Genomic DNA, 22,132 nt, shown 5'->3' on the forward strand with positions numbered 1-22,132 from the left:
CCTAAAGCATCACCCTTCAACCTGAGAGGTATGGGGGAGCGGGGGAGACTTGTCAGGGCTGGCCGCCTGGGAGGAAGGAGGACGACTTCCAAGAGGCAGGACACAGTAAGGCAATGCTACAGAGATACTTGTTGTTACCATTATTACGTCTATGCTCACACCACCCCCGCCCTGCCACACACACACTTTTGAAAGTCAATAAACTGAAGCTTAGACACGATAAATAGTCTGCCCAACATTTGAACTCACATTTCTCTAACTCAGCAGTTCTCAAAACTTTTGATCTCAGAATCCCTTTATACTACTAAAAATTACTGAAGAATCCAAATAGCTTCTATTTATGTGGGCAATAGAGACAGAGACAGAGGTAGAGATAAAGACAGAGACAGACAGAGAAACATATATATTTACCAAAGTAGAAATTTAAACTGAGAAATTGTTAAAACACAGGAATACAAAAGCACATATTCCTTTAGCCATCAGAGCAACGATGTCCTCACTCATCATAGAGCCTCTAGAAAGCTCCCTTGTACACTCATGAAACAAGAGAGGAAAAAGTAAACAGCAAGTTAATATTATAATGAAAAGAGCTGTGATCTTGAAGATCTTTTGAAAGGATCTGACTTCCCCAGGGACCTGAGATCACGCTGTGAGAACTGCTGTTCTAACCTCAAGTCTATATTTTTCCAAGACTAGACCTTGGTACATTGAGTGAATGACCTTCACAATCTGGCTCTAAGCTCCCTTCACTGCCTCAAGTCCCACAGTTTTTGCCAAGTCTCCCAAAACTAGCCATACCAGAATAAACCCTCTCCCTGAAAAAAAATGTAGAGTCTGTGCTCAAGCTTCTTTGCAGGTGGCCATGTTGTACCTTCTGTCTGGAGCTACTTCCTTCTCTCCTCTTAGGGGTTCCCACTCTAGATTTCAGGGCTCTGCTGAATGTCACCCACCCCAGCCCCAGCCAGATTTGATCACTTTCCAAGGATGGCACTTTTCTTTTACCCCTATTCATTTCACTGTACTCCATTGTTTCCTTGTGAGTTGGTCATGTGTCTACTTCCTCTTCTTTCACCCCACCATCCTGTAATGAGCACCTACCCAGCAATGAGCTCTTGGAAGACACCCAGAACCTGAGTCTCCCTGACCTACGGGGGCAACGAAACTGTGTGGCACGTGAATCTTTGATCCCTCATTCCTGGCACCTGAAACTTATTCAAAACTGTTTTATTTGCTTTGTCTAATTATTCTGAAATGATAAATTATCACTGGCTGATGGGACTGTGGGTGATATTATTTTCTTTGCACTTGACTGCAACATATTTTTACAATTATAAATGTTATACAACATTAAAGTGTTTCTCTATAACTTAGCTGCTAATAGTCAGGAAACACTTATGTATGACACACAGCTCTATGTGCTCTATATACATATTAATGCATTTAATTATTTATACTTTTAACAGCAGAAATAAGTAGAGGCATGAATATCCACCTCACATTTGTACAGATTCTTTCTATATGATATTCCATATGTGCATAGTCTATTGTTGCCTATAACTTGCATATCTTTGTGTTATCTTGGCTTTATCTTCATGTTCCAAATGGAAGATTCCAGACCTTCTTTGTGTCCCATTTCCTGAATTCCTCATGGAAGATTGCTCATTTTATGGTCAGGCTATAGCAGATCGTAACATCAACACACAAACCTAGCACTTTAACTTTGCAGATCTCAATTAGCAGAATGTTCTCCTGGAAACAAATACATCTCTCAGTGGCCACCAGGGAGTCGCATTAACTGGTTGCGTTCACAAAGTTCAGTAAAACATTTACGAGGGAATGTTCTCCCTGAAGATGGAATTCAAAATGGATCGTTTTGTAAAGGATTTTTAGCTCCTAGAATAACCGGAAAACAGACTGTTTGAAGTAGTGACATGACACACTACTCATTACTGACAAAGGGCTCTCCTCCCCTTGCACCCAATCTGAACTACTCATTTCTGTGGAAATGCAGAAGCTTCTGCAGCAAGGAAAGAAAGAATGGGCTAGAGTTACTGTTTAATTGGCCACAAGCTGGATACCGGCTGTCTGCTTGGCTCCGGCTGTGCTGTGACTATCAGGCCTGAGGTGATCATGGTCGCAGACGAAGCTCCATGGGTGCCCGCTCGCTCTGTGATATCCACAGGCTGGCCCTCCCTTTCCTCTAAGAAGGCCTGTGGTCCTTGCGGCGTCTCCACTCCAGAGGAGCCCGCTTCCTCATTGACATGCAGGGAGCGCTCCCACAAGCAAAAGCTGCAAAGCATCATTACCGTGGTCGGGAGACAAACAACACTCGCGCGGCATACCAAGTGGCACCACATTTAACTGAATCATTTTATTATGAATACATTCCGGGCTGCCACTGTGAGCCACTTGCCTAAACTACGCCGGCAAAATGGATCTTTGCTAATTACATTTCATGCATATTTCAGATCTTTCCATGGGGATGCAGGAGGATGGTGTTCATAAAAGGGAACTTTACAGCCAGGTTCACTTGCATTTGGCATCAAAACCCAAACTAGCGGGTAACAAAGGTAAGTTCAATTACATTCCGTGTTGTGTTTGTTTTAGCTGGAATGTTTCCTCCTAGTAACTCTATCAGTGCTGTTGTGGTCACTGGTTGAAAATGAAATCACTCTTCAAATCCACCTGAATACACATTATTGCAGAAATACACACAGTTATTAAATCATTTCTTTTCCACATTTCCTTTTCTATATTTGTCCTTAGATTGAATTAAGGAAATAAGCCTCTGGCTGTGGGGACATGTCAGGAGAGTGACAGAAAAACATCATTACTTGCTTCAAGACTGAATTGTAAAACACACAAGTGACTGCTTTCTTGTGGCTTTTCACCCTCTTGCCGGAATCACTTTTCACTGCCAGCAATGCTAGCTGGTTATTAAATGAGATGAAAAGCTGTCCGTGGGCTTCATCAAAGTGGAAGAGACATCTGAAGTCCTGACTTTTGGAGAAAGAACAAGCTATCCTCTGGATGGACAGCTGGCGCCGAAAACCTGCATGAAACGTAACAAAGTCACAGGAGTATGTCAAGAATAATTCTAATTTTTTAGCCAGATTTTCTCTAGCTCACCCTCGATCCCAGGCAGGCTCTGCATAGTGCTGTAATTGTTCACACTTCTCTCATAGAACATATTTTTTCTATTTCCCTTCTCTGTTTCAGTATCTCCTCAACCGTAATCTCTTCTAGGGAAGGGACTGTGTTTTGCCTCAGTCCCCAGAAAAGTGCCTGCATTTAGTAGGTGCTTATGATAGGCAGAGTAATCATCTTCAAAGATGCCCACGTCCCAATCCCTGGAAAATGTGAATATGCTATCTTACATGCCAAAAGAGATTTTGCAGATGTCATAAATTAAGGCCTTTGAGATGGAGAGATTTTCCTGGTTGATTTGGGCAAGTCCAATGTAATCACAAGGGAGATCAGAGTGATGGGATGTGAGATGGACTCTACCTAATGTTCCTGGCTTCAAGGAAGGAGAAAGGGGACCATGAACCAGGAGAGCTGGAGAAGGCAAGGAAACGATTCTCCCCCAGAACCTCCAGAAAAGAAGACAGCCCTTGGAGTACCTTGATTTTAGCCCAGTGAGACCCAGGCTGGAATTCTAACCTACAAAACATTAAAGGTGTGTTGTTTCAAAGCACTGTCACACTAGCAATAGAAAACAAATACAACCTCTTTCGATAGATAGATAGGTAGACAGATAATATATGTATATATTTTTTGATGAAATAAAAGACTTGTTATTAAATGAAATCAAGTTCAGATAAAACACAGACAATTAAGACACAAAAAAATGACATGCAGATGGAACAAGGTAAACACTGAAGGAAATGGGAAGAGCAGCTCTGCAGATGCAAATGTTGCCAACTGTCAGTCATGGTGCAGAATTAACACAGGGCAGTGAGGGAGAGTCAGAGTGAAGACAGCGAAAATCCTCTCCAATAAGGGCCAGCAGGCCAGCTCTAGGGCCAAACTTTTGGGGTTCTGATTTTGGCTCTATCCCTTACTGCAGGGTGACCTCTAGTAAGTTTCTTTGTCTCTCTGAGTTTTTGATGTGGTACCTACCTAATCTGATGCTATGAAGAGAGAATGAGAGCCCATGTCAAGCATTTAGCATGATGACCAGTATGTGGTCAGTGTTCAGTAAATGTTTTTTTTTTCATTATTAAGTGTATTTTATTCTTTTTATTGTATAAACATTAGAACCTAAGAGCAAAAAAGTTTCTTTCAAATAAACTAGTGCATCTTATCCAGTATGAGAATTATTTTAAATTATCTATAAAAGATGACCTCTGTCTACACAAGTGTTTATTACTCCACAGGGCAAGCTACCCAGTAGTTTTTAACCTATTTTAAATCATATACTCCCTTGGGGGAAAAAAAAATCATTTGAAAACGATGGTCCATCCCCTCCTCCTAAATGCATATACCCATACATGCACACAATTTTCCACATAATTTCTTTGGATACATAGACACACACATCTCCCATACAGATCCTGATATCCCATGGGATAGGAATTCCTAGAGTAGTCATTATGATTAGCCAAAGATGTCCTCTTCTACCTTTTGATTCTATCCTACTCTCTTTTCCTACATAAGCCTCTTCGTATACCTCTTTGTTCAGGGTAAATGGGCCCAGTTCTTTCAACATCATAACATCATTTTCAGATCCCCCTCCACCATGGCAGCCTCTTGATTTTCTCACTTTGTCCTTTTTTTTCCATTTTCTCTCCAGGGGAGGATGGTTATCAAGGCCTTGTTTACTTTTTTAAAAATATAATAAGATATGTCCATGGTGTAAAATGCAATAGCACCGAAGGGATTTTTCTTCACCCCATCCCTCTCGGCCTCAAGTCCCACTCCTCAGAGACAGCCTTCTTTAATTTTTTTTTTTTTTTTTTTTTTTTTTTGCGGTACACGGGCCTCTCACTGTTGTGGCTTCTCCCGTTGCGGAGCACAGGCTCCAGACGCGCAGGCCCAGCGGCCATGGCTCATGGGCCCAGCCGCTCCGTGGCACGTGGGATCCTCCCGGACCGGGGCACGAACCCGCGTCCCCTGCATCGGCAGGCGGACTTTCAACCACTGCGCCACCAGGGAAGCCCTTCTTTAATTTTTTTTGAGTTATGGTTTTCCCCGTAACACCAAATAATAGCTGTGTGTGTGTGTGTGTGTGTGTGTGTGTGTGTGTGAACACAGCATATATTAATCATACATTGAATGACATTCTCCTCTGAAAGTAATGCAGTTACTTACACTCATTTTCTCCCTTTCTCTTCCCATTGCCCCAATCTAAACACTGTATTTTTTTAGTCCTATTGTATTATGCTTTAAACTAATACACTTACACATTAATTACCACACTATCAATATAAGACAGTATCTCTCTGCTCACTAATATGTAAAATGAATACCTTAGGGTCCTCAAGGACCTCTTTAAGCAAAGTGCTCAGAATTGAGCCAGTATTTCAGGAGTGTTCTAACAACAGTTACAGGCACTGTGACTTCTTTAAAGCAGTCTACTTTTACGTGAGCTGATTAAGCCACTCCAACATGCATTGCCCTTACCTTGGGGTCCTGACTGAGCAAAACTCTAAATCTTATTCCCATGAACAAATAATCAAGCCAGACATCTAGCATCCTACCTTCAAAAATCTGATGTTGTAAGCTAAAACTAGGATTTTTCTAGTTTCAAAGTGTAAAGATATAATCTTGAATCCTAATTCTATTATATTGATAATTCCTCCCTGATGTGTCCACACATCCCATGGAATACAGTAGATGGTCAATAGATATTTTCTTAATTTGTTGAAGGTTGTGGTTCATTTAACAACTACGCTTTTATCCCACTCACTGTTAAAAATATTAGCTAGGATAAGTCCAAAAATATAACACTTCCATAAAAAAGCTTGCCTCACTTCTACATGGTTATTTACCCAATTGCAGATCTCAACTAATTCACATTGAAATTTTATGAGACTTTTTCAAACATCTTGCAGAAATGAGTATGCTTGATGTATAGGGTAACCTCTCCATTTACTAACACTTATAACAAACTTAAACTGACCTAGTCAAATTCTACCAGATAAGCAGCATTACCAATCCCTCTAATCCCAAGAATATATATTTATAAAGTAAATTGGGTTTTCTTGGCAAGAATTTTTTATTAAACAACTTATTCTAGTTCTTAAACCTTACTATTTTTATTTAAAACATTCTGGCCACTCTCCAGAAAATGTTTATCCTCAAAAATATAAACTCTATAAGAACTAAGACTTGCAAATATATTTCAAAGTGTTCTAAATATAAATAGGATTGATAAGCTATTATTTTGAATGTTAAAACCACATAGATTAGATGCATCTAAGATTAGATGCATCTAGATCATTCTCAAACACCCATATAACTTACAATAGTCATATCAGCATTGTTCAAAATCCTGTCTTGTTTGGTATGGACTCCCTCCTAAAAAGCTGAAATTAACTTCATTTCAGAAAAATACTCTGGGGCATGGTTGAGTATAGATTAACAATAACTCAACAGTATTAATGGACTATAATTTCCCCAGAATCATTTTCTGCATGTTGTTCAAGTCATTTATGTCAACTTTAATATTTCATTGACATTTAGTCACATAAATTAAATGAAATATTAAAAATAGATGAGTGATAACCTCTACTCTATGACAGGTGAGTTCTTGCTATTAGCAATTAAAATTAGAGGTGCGTTTTTTAAGCAAAATGTGTATATTCATTAATTTTTCTTAAAATTAGGTTTTACTTTTCTTCTTTCCCCTCTTCCCTTGAAGAACCCTTGACTCTCATAATTAGTGATCCTACTAAGTCCCCTTCCATCTTTAATTCTCTAATTTTTCTTTCCACTGAGAACCAAAGCCAACAACATTTATATACTGTCATCAATGTATAAAACAGTGTTTCAGCATTCTCCCAGAAATCATATCATGGTAGGTGACCTCCCATATGCTTTTCAATTTTTTCTACACTTCACATTCTATACCAGTGGTTCTTAATCTTGACACTAGAAACACCTATGCTGTTTAGAAATTGCTTATGTTTGAGACTTTTCTCAAACCTATTAAATCAGACTCTCTGAGGATGGGGCTCAGGTATTAGTTTTTTGGTTTTTTTTTTTTTTAATTTCTCAAGTATTTTCATTGTATTGTACTTTAACTTCTCAATTTGGTTTTACGATCAACGCTAATCTCCTTGAACAAGACATCTTTCTCTCAGCTTAATCAGTAATACCATGTGGCTTGGCTTTAAACCAGATAACTGTACTCCCCTATTCAGTCTATATCTTTTTAATCAAGAAAAAATCTCACATTAATTCTATTTTATTAATCAAGTCCTTTTGCAAAATATCACTTAAATATCTAGTTAATATTTGAGAATCCTTGATTTTCCTTTTTTTGTATTCAAATTGACTTCTGAAATAGAATTAGGTCACATTTCAGAAAGCAGTATATTTAATATCATTTTCCATTCCGATATCCTAGAGAAGTTTTCTTTATTCTTAGTAGGAAAAATAAAGAAATTGGTAAACACCCAGGCTTAAAAATTATAATTGAGGAACTGATTATTTTTTAATTTATATTTTCCATATATTTTTATCTAAACTGTACTTTTTATTTTCATCATGATACCTGAGAACTTGTGATGCTTGTCCAAACTCAGACTTACTAAGCCTAGTCCTTGAAATGCTTTACATAGGGGCTCTTTACTTCATCTCCATTTTTATAGTATTAGGAGGAGTAAGCATCCAAGCTTGTGATTTTATATCAAGGCAAAATTTAGCTTTTCACATAATGATAAGGACTTATTTTTCTACTTAATCTTTATCTTGTTTCAACTGTTACCCAGTTAATAATGCAGGATTATAAAAGCAAATCCTGTATTATTCATATACACTAGCCCTAGAAACCAGTGGATTGGGACTCCAGACTCCAGGCATCTCGACCCTAGTTTTAATATTCCTCAGGTCTGTCAGCTTAGGTATATTATATTACTTCTCCATTTTCTCACCTTTATATGGAAGGGGACGCCGCCAGCTCTAAAATTCTGCCAATTTTGTCTAGAATGTACTGAAATTGCTAAATCCATTATCTATAGATTCCAAAATAACAACTGAAGCAATTTCAAGAAGGTGTATTGTGAAGATTGGACTAAAGAAATGTAGTCTGATTTTACAAAAAATTTCTTCCTGTCCCCTGCCAGAGATGGACAGAATCGTTTCACATAGGCATAATAAAAGTATAATGAATAAATAATAAACAAATTAACAAAGCTTTTCTTTTATCCTATAAATATTAGAATTATAAATGGGTAACTTCATGGATGGGTGGGTACAAAAATATATGTATGGATGGATACAGAATCTGTTTTCAGTGCACTTTTTAAAACCAAATCAGCATTATGTACATATTGGCAACATGTCCAGATTTAATTCAAAGTAGTTAGGGGGAAAAAAGATTCATAATTTCCTAATAATGATATAAAAGTGAGGGAAAAGTAGAAGACAGACAGAGAACTGCATCAAAATGAGATTTGTTTGGCTGCATCAAATATTTGCTACTAACTCCTACCATCCTGTAGGGCATAGATATAAAATGACAATAAGAAAAAGAGAGAGAGAGCGTATATATCGCTAAGGGGATTTTGAAGACAGCAGCGCAGCAGCCCAGCTCTCCGGGATAATCCACAAAGATGGATAGCCTACTTGCAGATAATAGGATAACAGGAACTGAGGGCATTGGCTTTCCTGAATATACCTTTATGTATTAACAAGTCTATTTATTTAGAATTTAAGCCTTTGGATAATCCACAAAGGCATAATCAGTGAATGCTTAAAGGCAATTTTGTTTGACATGATATATGCTAGCACACATATTCTACTGAATAGCTCAGCTAATGTTTTTATCTTGAAGTAATATAACAGATCTTCCTTTAAGAAATATTTTTGCCATTTTTTTCCTCAGGATTGAGGTCCACCTTAAAATATTAGTGGGAGGTTAAAATCTTCTCTTGTGCTATTCATTGTTAAATTGTTACCATAGCCATTATCATCTTTTTATCATTCTTTTCAACAAAAATAAAAGAAGACATACAGCTCTAGGACACAGATTTCTATTGTGTGTCTGTTTGTGTATTCTATCATTGACCTTGAAAAAGTCAAAATGTTTCTTAATGCTGTGAATTGTTCTGCAAAAATCTCATTAATTTCCCAGTTGAAGTTCAGCAATAAATTTAACTAATATCAACATTTTATTTAATTGGCTTTCTTTTCAGAACAAAAGTCCTTTGGGGAATTGTTAAATTTCAGTTAAATTGATTTTTTTGCTATTACCATTGCTCACATAACACAGAAAAACATAACAGAATTTTTCGCAGGCTTTAAACAAAAGTTTTCTAACTTTGCCTTTCAAAGATCACTGTTCCTCTTTTACTTCACAAAGTAAACCTAAACACTTTAAATTTTTTTCTTTCTTTTTTAACTCAATATTTATACTAACAACTGCTTGGAAGAAAGTGAAAACCAGCTAGAACAAGGGAATCTTGGTTCAATTATCATTCCAGACTAGGTTTTTGTGGGGGGCCTTCCTGCTTCAAAGAAAAACAACTCTGAATAAAACATAATTTCTGCTGCCTTGCTGGACCTTCAGGGATTGGAGACAATCTCCACAGGTCCAAAAGAAGAAGGAGGAAAAAAAGAAGCAAACTTCACAAGGAGACAGTGGACAGTAGGCATAAATGAGTAGACTATAACCAGGAGAGAGGGCAGACAGCAGAAGCAAGAAGAACTACAATCCTGTAGCCTGTGGAACAAAAAACATATTTACAGAAAGATAGACAAAATGAAAAGGCAGAGGACTATGTACCAGATGAAGGAAAAAGATAAAACCTCAGAAAAACAACCAAATGAAGTGAACATAGGGAACCTTCTAAAAAAGAATTCAGAATAATGATAGTAAAGATGATCCAAGACCTCAGAAAAAGAATGGACACAAAGATCGAGAAGATGCAAGAAATGTTTAACAAACACCTAGAAGAATTAAAGAACACCTAGAAGAATTAAAAACCAAACAGAGATGAACAATACAATAATTGAAATGAAAAATACACTAGAAGGAATCAAAAACAGAATAACTGAGGCAGAAGAATGGATAAGTAACGTGGAAGACATAATGGTGGAATTCACTGCCACGAAAAGAATACAGAAAAAGAATGAAAAGAAAAGAAGACAGCCTAAAAGACCTCTGGGACAACATTAAATGCACCAATATTAGCATTATAGGGGTCCCAGAAGGAGAAGAGAGAGAGAAAGGACCTGAGAAAATATTTGAAGAGTTTATAGTCAAAACTTCCCTAACATAGGAAATGAAATAGCCACCCAACTCCAGGAAGCACAGAGAGTCCCAGGCAGGATAAAGGCAAAGAGAAACACATTGAGACACATAGTAATCAAACTGACAAAAATTAAAGACAAAGAAAAATTATTAAAAGCAACAAGGGAAAAACAACAAATAAAATAAAAGAGAACTCCCATAAGGTTAACAGCTGATTTCTCAGCAGAAACTCTACAAGCCAGAAGGGAGTGGCATGATATATTTAAAGTGAAGAAAAGGAAGAACCTACAACCAAGGTTACTCTACCTGGCAAGGATCTCATTCACACTCAACAGAGAAATCAAAAGCTTTACAGACAAGCAAAAGCTAAGAGAATTCGGCACCACCAAACCAGCTGTACAACAAATGCTAAGGGAACTTCTCTAAGTGGGAAATACAAGAGAAGAAAAGGACCAACAAAAAGAAACCTAGGGCTTCCCTGGTGGCACAGTGGTTGAGAATCCGCCTGCCAATGCAGGGGACACAGGTTTGTGCCCCGGTCTGGGAAGATCCCACATGCTGCAGAGCAGCTAGGCCCGTGAGCCATGGCCGCTGAGCCTGCACGTCCGGAGCCTGTGCTCCACAATGGGAGAGGCCATGACAGTGAGAGGCCCATGTACCACAAAAAAAAAAAAAAAAAGAAGAAAAAGAAACCTAAAACAATTAAGAAAATGGTAATAGGAACATACATATCGATAATTACCTTAAATGTGAATGGATTAAATGCTCCAACCAAAAGACACAGGCTCACTGAATGGATACAAAAAGAAGACCTATATATATACTGTCTACAAGAGACCCACTTCAGACCGAGGGACACATACAGACTGAAAATTATGGGATAGAAAAAGATATTCCATAAAAATGGAAATCAAAAGAAAGCTGGAGTAGCAATACTCATATAAGATAAAATAGACTTTAAAATAAAGAATGTTATAAGAGACAAGGAAGGACACAACATAATGATCAAGGGATCAGTCCAAGAAGAACATATAACAATTATAAATATATATGCATCCAACATAAGAGCACCTCAATACATAAGGCAAATACTAAGAGCTATAAAACAGGAAATCAACAGTAACACGATAATAGTGGGGGAATTTAACACCTCACTTACACCAATGGACAGATCATTCAGACAGAAAATTAATAAGGAAACACAAGCTTTAAATGACACAATAGACCAGATAGATTTATTGATATTTATAGGACATTCTATCTGAAAACAGCAGATTACACCTTCTTCTCAAGTGCACATGGAACATTCTCCAGGATAGATCACATCTTGTGTCACAAATCCAGCTTCAGTAAATTTATGAAATTGAAATCACATCAAGCATCTGTTCTGACCACAATGCTATGAGATTAGAAATCAATTACGGGGAAAAAAACCCATAAAAAGCACAAATACATGGAGGCTAAACAATACATTACTAAATAACCAAGAGATCACTGAAGAAATCAAAGAGGAAATCAGAAAATACCTAGAGACAAACGACAATGAAAACACAATGATCCAAAACCTATGGGATGCAGCAAAAGCAGTTCTAAGAGGGAAGTTTATAGCAATACAAGCCTACCTGAAGAAACAAGAAAAATCTCACATAAACAATCTAAGCTTACACCTAAAGGAACTAGAGAAAGAAGAACAAACAAAATCCAAAGTTAGTAGAAAGAAAGGATCATAAAGACCAGTGCAGAAGTAAATGAAATAGAAACAAAGAAAACAATAGCAAAGATCAATAAAACTAAAAGCTGGTTCTTTGAGAAGATAAACAAATTGATAAGCCTTTAGCCAGACTCATCAAGAAAAAGAGGGAGAGGACTCAAATCATAACATTAGAAACGAAAAAGAAGAAGTTACAATGGACACCACAGAAATACAAAGCAACCTAAGAGACTACTACAAGCAATTCTATGTCAATAAAATGGACAACCTGGAAGAAATGGACAAATTCTTAGAAAGGTATAACCTTCCAAGACTGAACCAGGAAGAAATAGAAAATATGAACAGACCAATCACAAGTAATGAAATTGAAACTGTGATTAAAAAATTTCCAACAAACAAAAGTCCAGGACCAGATGGCTTCACAGGTGAATTCTATCAAATATTTAGAGAAGAGCTAACACCCGTCCTTCTCAAACTCTTCCAAAAAATTGCAGAGGAAGAAACACTCCCCAACTCATTCTATGAGGCCATCATCACCCTGATACCAAAACCAGACAGATACTACAAAAAAAGAAAATTACAGACCAATATCACTGATGAATATAGATGCAAAAATCCTCAACAAAATACTAGCAAACAGAATCCAACAATACATTAAAAGGATCATACACCATGATCAAGTGGGATTTATCCCACGGATGCAAGGATTCTTCAATATACCCAAATCAATCAATGTGATACACCGTATTAACAAATTGAAGAATAAACACCATATGATCATCTCACTAGATGCAGAAAAAGCTTTTGACAAAATTCGACACCCATTTAGGATAAAAACTCTCCAGAAAGTGGGCATTGAGGGAACCTACCTCAACATAATAAAGGCCATATATGACAAATCCATAGCAAACATCATTCTCAATGGTGAAAATCTGAAAGCATTTCCTCTAAGATCAGGAACAAGACAAGGATGTCCACTCTCTCCACTATTATCCAACATAGTTTTGGAAGTCCTAGCCACGACAGTCAGAGCAGAAAAAGAAATAAAAGGAATACAATTGGAAAAGAAGTAAAACTGTCACTGTTTGCAGATGACATGATGTTATACATAGATAATCCTAAAGATGCCACCAGAAAATGACTAGAGCTAATCAATGAATTTGGTAATGTTGCAGTATACAAAATTAATGCACAGAAATCTCTTGCATTACTATACACTAATAACGAAAGATCATAAAGAGAAATTAAGGAAACACTCCCATTCACCGCTGCAACAAAAAGAATAAAATACCTGGGAATAAACCTACCTTAGGAGGTAAAAGACCTGTAATCAGAAAACTATAAGACACTGCTGAAAGCAATCCAAGAAGACACAAACAGATGGAGAGATATACAATGTTCTTGGATTGGAAGAATCAATATTGTGAAAAATGACACTACTACCCAAACCAATCTACAGATTCAATGTACTCTCTATGAAATTACCAATGGAATTTGTTACAGAACTAGAACAAAAAAATCTTACACTTTGTATGGAGACACAAAAGACACCAAATAGCCAAAGCAGTCTTGAGGGACAAAAAAACAGACCTGGAGGAATCAGACTCCCTGACTTCAGACGATACTACAAAGCTACAGTAATCAAGACAATATGGTATGGGCACAAAAACAGAAATATAGATCAATGGAACAGGATAGAAAGCCCAGAGATAAACCCACGCACATATGGTCACCTTATCTTTGATAAAGGAGGCAAGAATATACAATGGAGAAAAGACAGCCTCTTCAATAAGTGGTGCTGAGAAAACTGGACAGCTACATGTAAAAGAATGAAATTAGAACACTCCCTAACACCATACACAAAAATAAACTCAAAATGGATTAAAGACCTAAATGTAAGGCCAGACACTATAAAACTCTTAGAGGAAAACATCAGCAGAACACTCTATGACATAAATCACAGCAATATCCTTTTTGACCCACCTCCTAGAGAAATGGAAATAAAAACAAAAATAAACAAATGGGACCTAATGAAACTTAAAAGCTTTTGCACAGCAAAGGAAACTATAAACAAGACGAAAAGACAACCCTCAGAATGGGAGAAGATATTTGCAAATGAATCAACAGACAAAGGATTAATCTCCAAAATATACAAACAACTCATGCAGCTCAATATTTAAAAAAACAAAGAACCCAATCAAAAAATGGGCAGAAGACCTAAATAGACATTTCTCTAAAGAAGACATACAGATGGCCAAGAGGCACATGAAAAGCTGCTCAACATCACTAATTATTAGAGAAATGCAAATCAAAACTACAATGAGTTATCACCTCACACCAGTTAGAATGGGCATCATTGGAAAATCTACAAACAACAAATGCTGGAGAGGGTGTGGAGAAAAGGGAACCCTCTTGCATTGTTGGTGGGAATGTAAATTGATACAGCCACTATGGAGGACAGTCTGGAGGTTCCTTAAAAAAACTAAAATTAGAATTACCATATGACCCAGCAATCCCACTACTGGGCATATACCCAGAGAAAACTATAATTCAAAAAGATACATGCACCCCAATGTTCACTGCAGCACTATTTACATTAGCTAGGTCGTGGAAGCAACCTAAATGTCCATGGACAGACGAATGGATAAAGAAGATGTGGTACATATATACAATGGAATATTACTCACCCATACAAAGCAATGAAATTGGGTCATTTGTAGAGACATGGATGGACCTAGAGACTTTAGTACAGAGTGAAGTAAGTCAGAAAGAGAAAAACAAATATTGTATGTTAACGTATATATGTGGAATCTAGAAAAATGGTACAGATGGACCAGTTTGCAAGGCAGAAATAGAGACACAGATGTAGAGAATAAACGTATGGACACCAAGGGGGGAAAGCAGCGTGGGGAGTGGTGGTGGGATGAATTGGGAGATTGGGATTGACATATATACACTAATATGTATAAAACAGATAACTAATAAGAAAGAACCTGCTGTATAAAAATAAAAAAGTAAAAACTATAACCAGGAGCCTGAGCCTTGGACCAGCAGTGAGACGGAGGCACTGAGGCAAGACTGTTTAATTAAAAGGACAACAGGGGCTTCCCTGGTGGCGCAGTGGTTGAGAATCTGCCTGCCAATGCAGGGGACACGGGTTCAAGCCCTGGTCTGGGAAGATCCCACATGCCGCGGAGCAACTAGGCCCGTGAGCCAAAACTACTGAGCCTGCGCGTCTGGAGCCTGTGCTCTGCAACAAGAGAGGCCGCGACAGTGAAAGGCCCGCGCACCGCGATGAAGAGTGGCCTCCGCTCGCCGCAACTGGAGAAAGCCCTCGCACAGAAAGAAAGACCCAACACTGCCAAAAATAAATAAATAAATAAATTTAAAAGGACAACAAATAAGGAAAATGCAGTAGCCTCAGGACAGTAGCTTTACTCATTTTCATTCTGCAGAGACAAACACAAATCTTCTCTGGAGGAAAGCATTTTCAATTTCATTCCTCAGAATGCTTATAGTTTAGCAATAGCAAAAAATTGAGGTAAAAATAAAAGATACCAAACATAGAAAGGAAACAATAAGGAACAATTCACCATAAGGAAGAATCATCAGAATAGTAAATATCTAATTTGGATCCCCAAGGACTCCAGGTATTAGAATTATTTGATAAGAAAATGCAGTAATTAATATGAAATTAAAGAGCTAAAAGTCAAAATCCCCTAAATGAGCAAACAACAAAAGAGCATACAAAATTACCAGGAAGTTAAAAAATGTTTTAGGAAAAAGTTACATTTTAAAACTCAATGTATAGGTTATATAGAAAGTGGGCACATCCCATTATAAACATTCCCATAAAAGTCAAGAATATGATAAGATGCCACCTGAAATGTGCAGGAGAAACCTCAATAAGGAATGGGAAATTTTTGTACAATTTTTCTGAAAGGCATTTAAAAAAATGAATAAATGGATAAATACAGGGTGTGCTTTCTCAATATTTTAAAGATGTCACCTATCAAATTCAATGTAAATCCAATCCAAAAATTAATATGGGTTTTCATGAAACATGAATACTGATCCTAACATTTACTTAGAAGGATAAGATGCCAGAGGATTGTTAAAATTAAAAACAAAAAAACCCCACAGAAGTAGGAATTTCTCTACCAGATATCAAAACATACAATAAAGCTATGCTGGTTAAAGCAGTGGTGTACTTACTCAGGAAAAGGCAAATAGACTAATGGAAAGAATAAAGCATCCAGAAACAAATTCATGTATACCTGGAAATTCAAATGATAACAATGGAACTTCAAACCAGTGAGGGAGAAAAATTTTTCAAAAGAAATTATTCAAAAAAACCTTGGATGTCCATTTGTAGAAAAAAAACATTTTACACAAAAATAAACTGCCAAGTTAAATGGAAAAAAAAATTCGACAACAGAATAAGTATTAGCAGAAACTAAAGGAGAACACCTCTATAAATATGAATTGTGGAACATGTTCCTAAGCTAGATACAAAACCAGAGCCACAAAGAAAATCATTTCTTAGACTCAACTTCATAAAAATTTAAAACTTTTGAATGATAAAAATTACATAAACAGGGCTTCCCTGGTGGCGCAGTGGTTGAGAGTCCGCCTGCCGATTCAGGGGATACGGGTTCGTGCCCCAGTCCGGGAGGATCCCACATGCCACGGAGCGGCTATGCCCGTGAGCCATGGCCGCTGAGCCTGCACGTCTGGAGCCTGTGCTCCGCAACGGGAGAGGCCACAACAGTGAGAGGCCCGCGTATCGCAAAAAAAAAAAATAATAATCACATAAACAAAGTTAAAAGATGTATGCTTGAAAGAGACAAGATATTTGCATCATATATAATAAAGGATAATCAATATATCTTTCAAACTACTACTATTGATAGTATTCCCGAGTCCAGTTGATAGGATAAAGGGCTTGATCAGATAACGCACAAAAAACAAGAAATATAAATGGCTAATAAATAATTGAAGAAATTCATCCTCATTTTTTGTCCATTAGATTCACAAAAGAATGAACACATTAGTGGTATCTATCATTGACAAGAATGTGGGGAAAGAAACACCTTTACACACCTCTGACGTGTATACCAATTGGAAAAATATTCCTGCATCTAAACCATCCTTTAAGAATTGAATCCCTGTTGACCCAATAGCATCACTTCTAGAAATGTATCTCAAAGAACATATCACAAGAAATTAGTTATGTGGTCTTAAAGATGTGTGTGTGCATGTGTGTGTAAATGTGTGTGTGTATGTGTGACAGTTGGTTAGAGATAATATCTATTATAATCAACAGGTGATTGAATAATTAAATTATGACCATCCATACTATGAATTACTATGTAGCAGGTAAAAATTCAGGTCTATGTATACTCACATTGAAAGATCTCCAGGAGATATTGTTTAGCGAAAAGCAAGTTGCAAGAAAGTATGTCTCACGTGATGCCACTTACATAAAAATTAATAATACATACTACCTTGTATTTGTATACACACATAGAATGGTATACAGTATATAATAATAAATTATAACACCACATATTATTATAATACAATATGTTATAGTACATAAGTATGTGATATAAATATAAGACAATACACATCGTGTTAATAACAGATATTTCTTGGAAGAGGGATTGATTTGAAGGGGGCATGAAGAAAAGGGATATTCACTTGTTGTACTACATGCTTTCTCATTTGTAATTTTTACAGAAGAGCATTAATCTGTTTACTTGGCATAATTTAAACAAAATGAAAGTGGCTTTGTCTCTGGATGGATAGAGGAAAGTTGAGGAGAGAGGGTACGCAGAAGGGGAATGAAGACACACAGGTAAGAGCTAGTCACCAGCACAAGAGTCTTTGAATTTTCCTTCCCAACCTTGGGTGCACAATACAGAAACCAGACTCTGGGAAAAATCAAAACCTCAAACAAAAGATTAAGTTACAAACTGATCTGATTCTGGTGGTCAAATCAGGATAAGTAGCCCAGGAGAGAAGAGTTAGGAGCAATAGAAAAGCCTAATCAGATTCACTGGTTGAGATATTTCCCAGAGGCTTTGAAAATCCTTTTACTCCCATGGTGATTCCTCCTCTAAATGACCAAGTTACTGGCTCCCAGCAGGGCCTTGCCATCAGTGATTGCCATCTTAGGAGACAATTTAGGAGTCCAAAGCAAAATGCAATTGGACTATTACTTATACCAAATGCTATAGGGATAAACTTACTGCTTAATAATCACTGGAAAGCACAATAGAGAAGTTTTCCAAAAAAGAACTGAAGTAAGTCTCAGGAAATTATTTGGATCTAAATTACTTTGGTCTGAAAATCCTCTAATTTAGCAATTCATAGACCAAAATATGGTTCAATCAAAGGCTCTTTGAAAAAAGAATGCTTTCTCTCATTTTCCCTGTTCCCTAAATTAACCCTAGTCCTATAAAATATCCAAAAGAATTTTATGCAATAAAACAAAGGCTTAACCTGGTAGCTGAAAGCTCTGTTGTTTGTTGTGAAGACATACAGGCTAAGATTATTATGCATTTATCGAAGTGAAATGGATTTAGACTAATGTGAAAGACAGCATGACAAGCTTCATTACAATGTAATGGTTTAAAAGTCAAAGCAAATATAAGATGATAAAACTGACTTGAAAGAGGCCAGGTAGTCTTAACATTGATGATAGCTATACACAATCGATTCTGACTCTAAGAACATTTTTTCACTTGCTTTTAAAGTTACAATACCTTTCAGGGAATTCTATAATGATAAAATATCTGTTATTTCTTTCATATTTAGCTTTGATAAAGATTTGTTCATTTAACTAAGATTTATTGAGGACCTACTATGTATATGGCACAACCCAAAAAGAGAGCTGCAAACCTCGTGAATCCTGTCGGCTAGTTGATAGTTACACTATTTTATATGCTTTATTCAACATGTATTTAATGTATATTAATATGTGCTAGATACTGGGAAACACAAAAATGAATTCAACAAATAATCTTTGTCTTTAAGCACTCAAAATACAGTGAAAGATAGAGTATACACATACAACCTTCAAGTATACATGTCAGGCTGTGTTAAATTCAATAATGGGGGACTTCCCTGGTGGTTCAGTGGTTAAGAATCCGTCTTGCAGTGCAGGGGATGCCGGTTCGATCCCTGGTCAGGGAAATAAGATTCCCACATGCCGTGGGGCAACTAAGCCCGCAGGCCACAACTACAGCAACAAAGAGCCCACGCACCACACGGAAAGATCCTGCACACGCAACTAAGATCTGAGGCAGCCAAAAAAAACCCACAAATAAATAAATATTTTAAAAAACAAATTCAATAATGGGAGTTAGAACAAAGTGCTAAAAGATCTCAGAAAACAGAACAACTAAAAGCTAAGGCATCAGAAAAGTCTTCATTCTGAATTTCTTTGGTATTTAAGATTCACAGTAATATGTATTCACTTCAAACTGTCAAAAAATAATCACTGGGGCTTCCTGATGGCGCAGTGGTTAAGAATCTGCCTGCCAATGCAGGGGACACGGGTTCGAGCCCTGGTCCGGGAAGATCCCACATGCCACAGAGCAACTAAGCCTGTGCGCCACAACTACTGAGCCTGTGCTCTAGAGCCTGTGAGCTACAACTACTGAGCCTGTGAACCTAGAGCCCGTGCTCCACAACAAGAGAAGCCACCGCAGTGAGAAGCCCACTTGCCGCAACTAGAGAAAGCCCGCATGCAGCAACGAAGACCCAATGCAGCCAAAAAAAAAAAAAAAAAAAAAAAAAAAACCACTGAACAAACGCTGCAAGGTGCCAAGCACTGTGACTGATACCAAGTGTACAAGCTGAAAGGACACTGACCCTACTTAGGAAAGTTAACTACAATTTCAGTACAATAGAACACGTGTTCTAAGGAGGGACACACAGGTGCAATGGGAGTGCAGAGAAAGAAACACCTAGGTCTGTCTGAAAGACTCCAGAAAGTCTGAAACTTCAAGGATAAATAGGCTTTTGCCAGTTGAGAATGGAGGAGAGGGAACTGAAGGCAGAAAGAAGGGCACGTGGCAGAGCCATGAGGCAGCATGGTGGAAACAGGCAAAGTGTGATGCGGAGTATCAGATGAATGGAAGAGAAAAGCAAGAAGTGAGGTGGGCCTGGTAGACTGGGGGAGGGCTTTATATAAAAGCTTAAGAATTTTAGAGCTGATATTTAGAATGAGGGTAAGAGGAGGTATTGAAGATTTTTTCTTAGACACCACTTAATTAACAGGATGAAGGGCAGATTGGAATCAGACCCGTATGCAAGAAGGGAGACATGTTAGGCAACCTTGCAATGTTTTGGATGAGCTAACTCGAAAGATAATAATTCAAAAGAGGATGAGATTTTGAATTAGAGCAATGGCAGTTGAGAGGGAGAGGTGAGGCTGATAAGTATATTTGATGGTAGAATCAACTAGAATTGGCAGTTGAGTGGTGAAGTTTCAGGTGAAGGGAGGAGATTTACGGTCTGATAGGTAATACAGTAAAATAAGCAAGTTTGGCAGGACTTATGCACAGGGTGAGGCTAAGGATTTGAAGATGAATTTCTATTTTTTCTATTTAATTTTCACATATACAAGTATCGCTTTAGAATAGAATTAAAAGTCAGAGTCACTGAAAAAGTCTCAGAGGCTGTCCCCAATAAGCCTACTGCCCATCCTTCTTCTCTTCATAGATTTCTGTTCTTGAAATCTATCACATGTTAACTGGATCTATATCAGGCATTATGTAAAACAGAAGCTTTACAGAGGAACACATGATGAGATTATTAGAGATAAAGAAAATTTTCTGGGAGATACGAGTAGTGAATAATGTGATCAGGATACAACCGGGACTACCTGGTTTTGGTACAATGTTTTTTCCACCATATTTATAATTTGCACCAATATTGTCAAATAGAATGGGCTAATATATTTAACTGAAATGTTATTAATGTACTTGATATTCTTCAGATTAACTTTGATTTCTAATTTACTGAGTCTCTTCAGTGGAAAAGCAACAATAGTTAATTGGCTGTGCCAATTAACGAGAATTCTATATCTTATCAAAGCAACATTTTCTCATTCCCATTTCTGTTTTGTATTTTTATTGGATTAGTGAGTACTTTGGAAACTCTCAAAATGTGGCCTATTGAGAACCCAAAAATAAGGATTACATCTATGAGTACATGGTTTAAAACATTTTTTTTAATGAAACACCTTGTCCAGTTGCCCAGGACTATTCCTAAATTACCGTAGTATCATTTTTAAAATACAGATTTCCAAAAACATAGTAGTAAGTCACTATATTATAAAAATCTATACCAGCTCTAAGAGGAATTTCAGACCAAAGATAGATTTGGGTAGGAACTGGGGAGGCAGAACTAAATAAATTAAATGCACACTGTTACTAACTTTATCTTTGGAGAAGATGAAAAGTTGTTTTCTTGCAGCAAAGACTTGGACAGCTATTACACTGGCTGAGTGACCCCAAAGGACACCAACCGGCTTAGAGACAACATAGGGGTTCCAAAGGCAAACTTTATTGTTAAAGCCAGCAGCTGCTAATCAAAATTAGAAAGAAAAAAAAAATGTTTTTAATAACATGAATACTCTACTTTTTTTTGAAACGAGTATATCACATCCTATATCACCATAGGTAGATAAAAGCCTTCTGAGCACTAATGCACCCTTGTCTTGAAGGAAGGAAAATCTTATCATTGTCCAATAGCCCAGGCTAATGCATGAATGCTATCACTGGAAATAGCTGAAATGCCGGGTGGAGGGGAGAAGGAGTCTGCATGGGGTGAAAGGACAAGACAGTTCCATTAAGAGGCAACCAGTAGCCCAACCCGGAGGGCAGAAAATCCTTCTCCCAGTCCCAAAGTTCCCCCTCTACAGCCATCACAGCCTAGGAATGCAGACCACGTTAAAATTATCCCAGGGGTAAGAGAGAACTAAAACA

General features: G+C 37.3%; 1 protein-coding gene across 1 annotated transcript in view; it reads right to left on the minus strand.

The window, feature by feature from the left end:
- Positions 1–22,132, minus strand: part of WDR49 (WD repeat domain 49) — a 130,837-nt gene that overhangs the window by 51,669 nt on the left and 57,036 nt on the right. The window contains 3 exon segments of the mRNA XM_032631051.1: positions 2,835–3,052; positions 8,013–8,018; positions 21,573–21,731. Coding sequence (XP_032486942.1) covers positions 2,835–3,052; positions 8,013–8,018; positions 21,573–21,731 — 383 coding nt within the window.

The sequence above is a fragment of the Phocoena sinus genome, chromosome 4, assembly GCF_008692025.1.
Source record: "Phocoena sinus isolate mPhoSin1 chromosome 4, mPhoSin1.pri, whole genome shotgun sequence".
NCBI lineage: Eukaryota > Metazoa > Chordata > Mammalia > Artiodactyla > Phocoenidae > Phocoena > Phocoena sinus.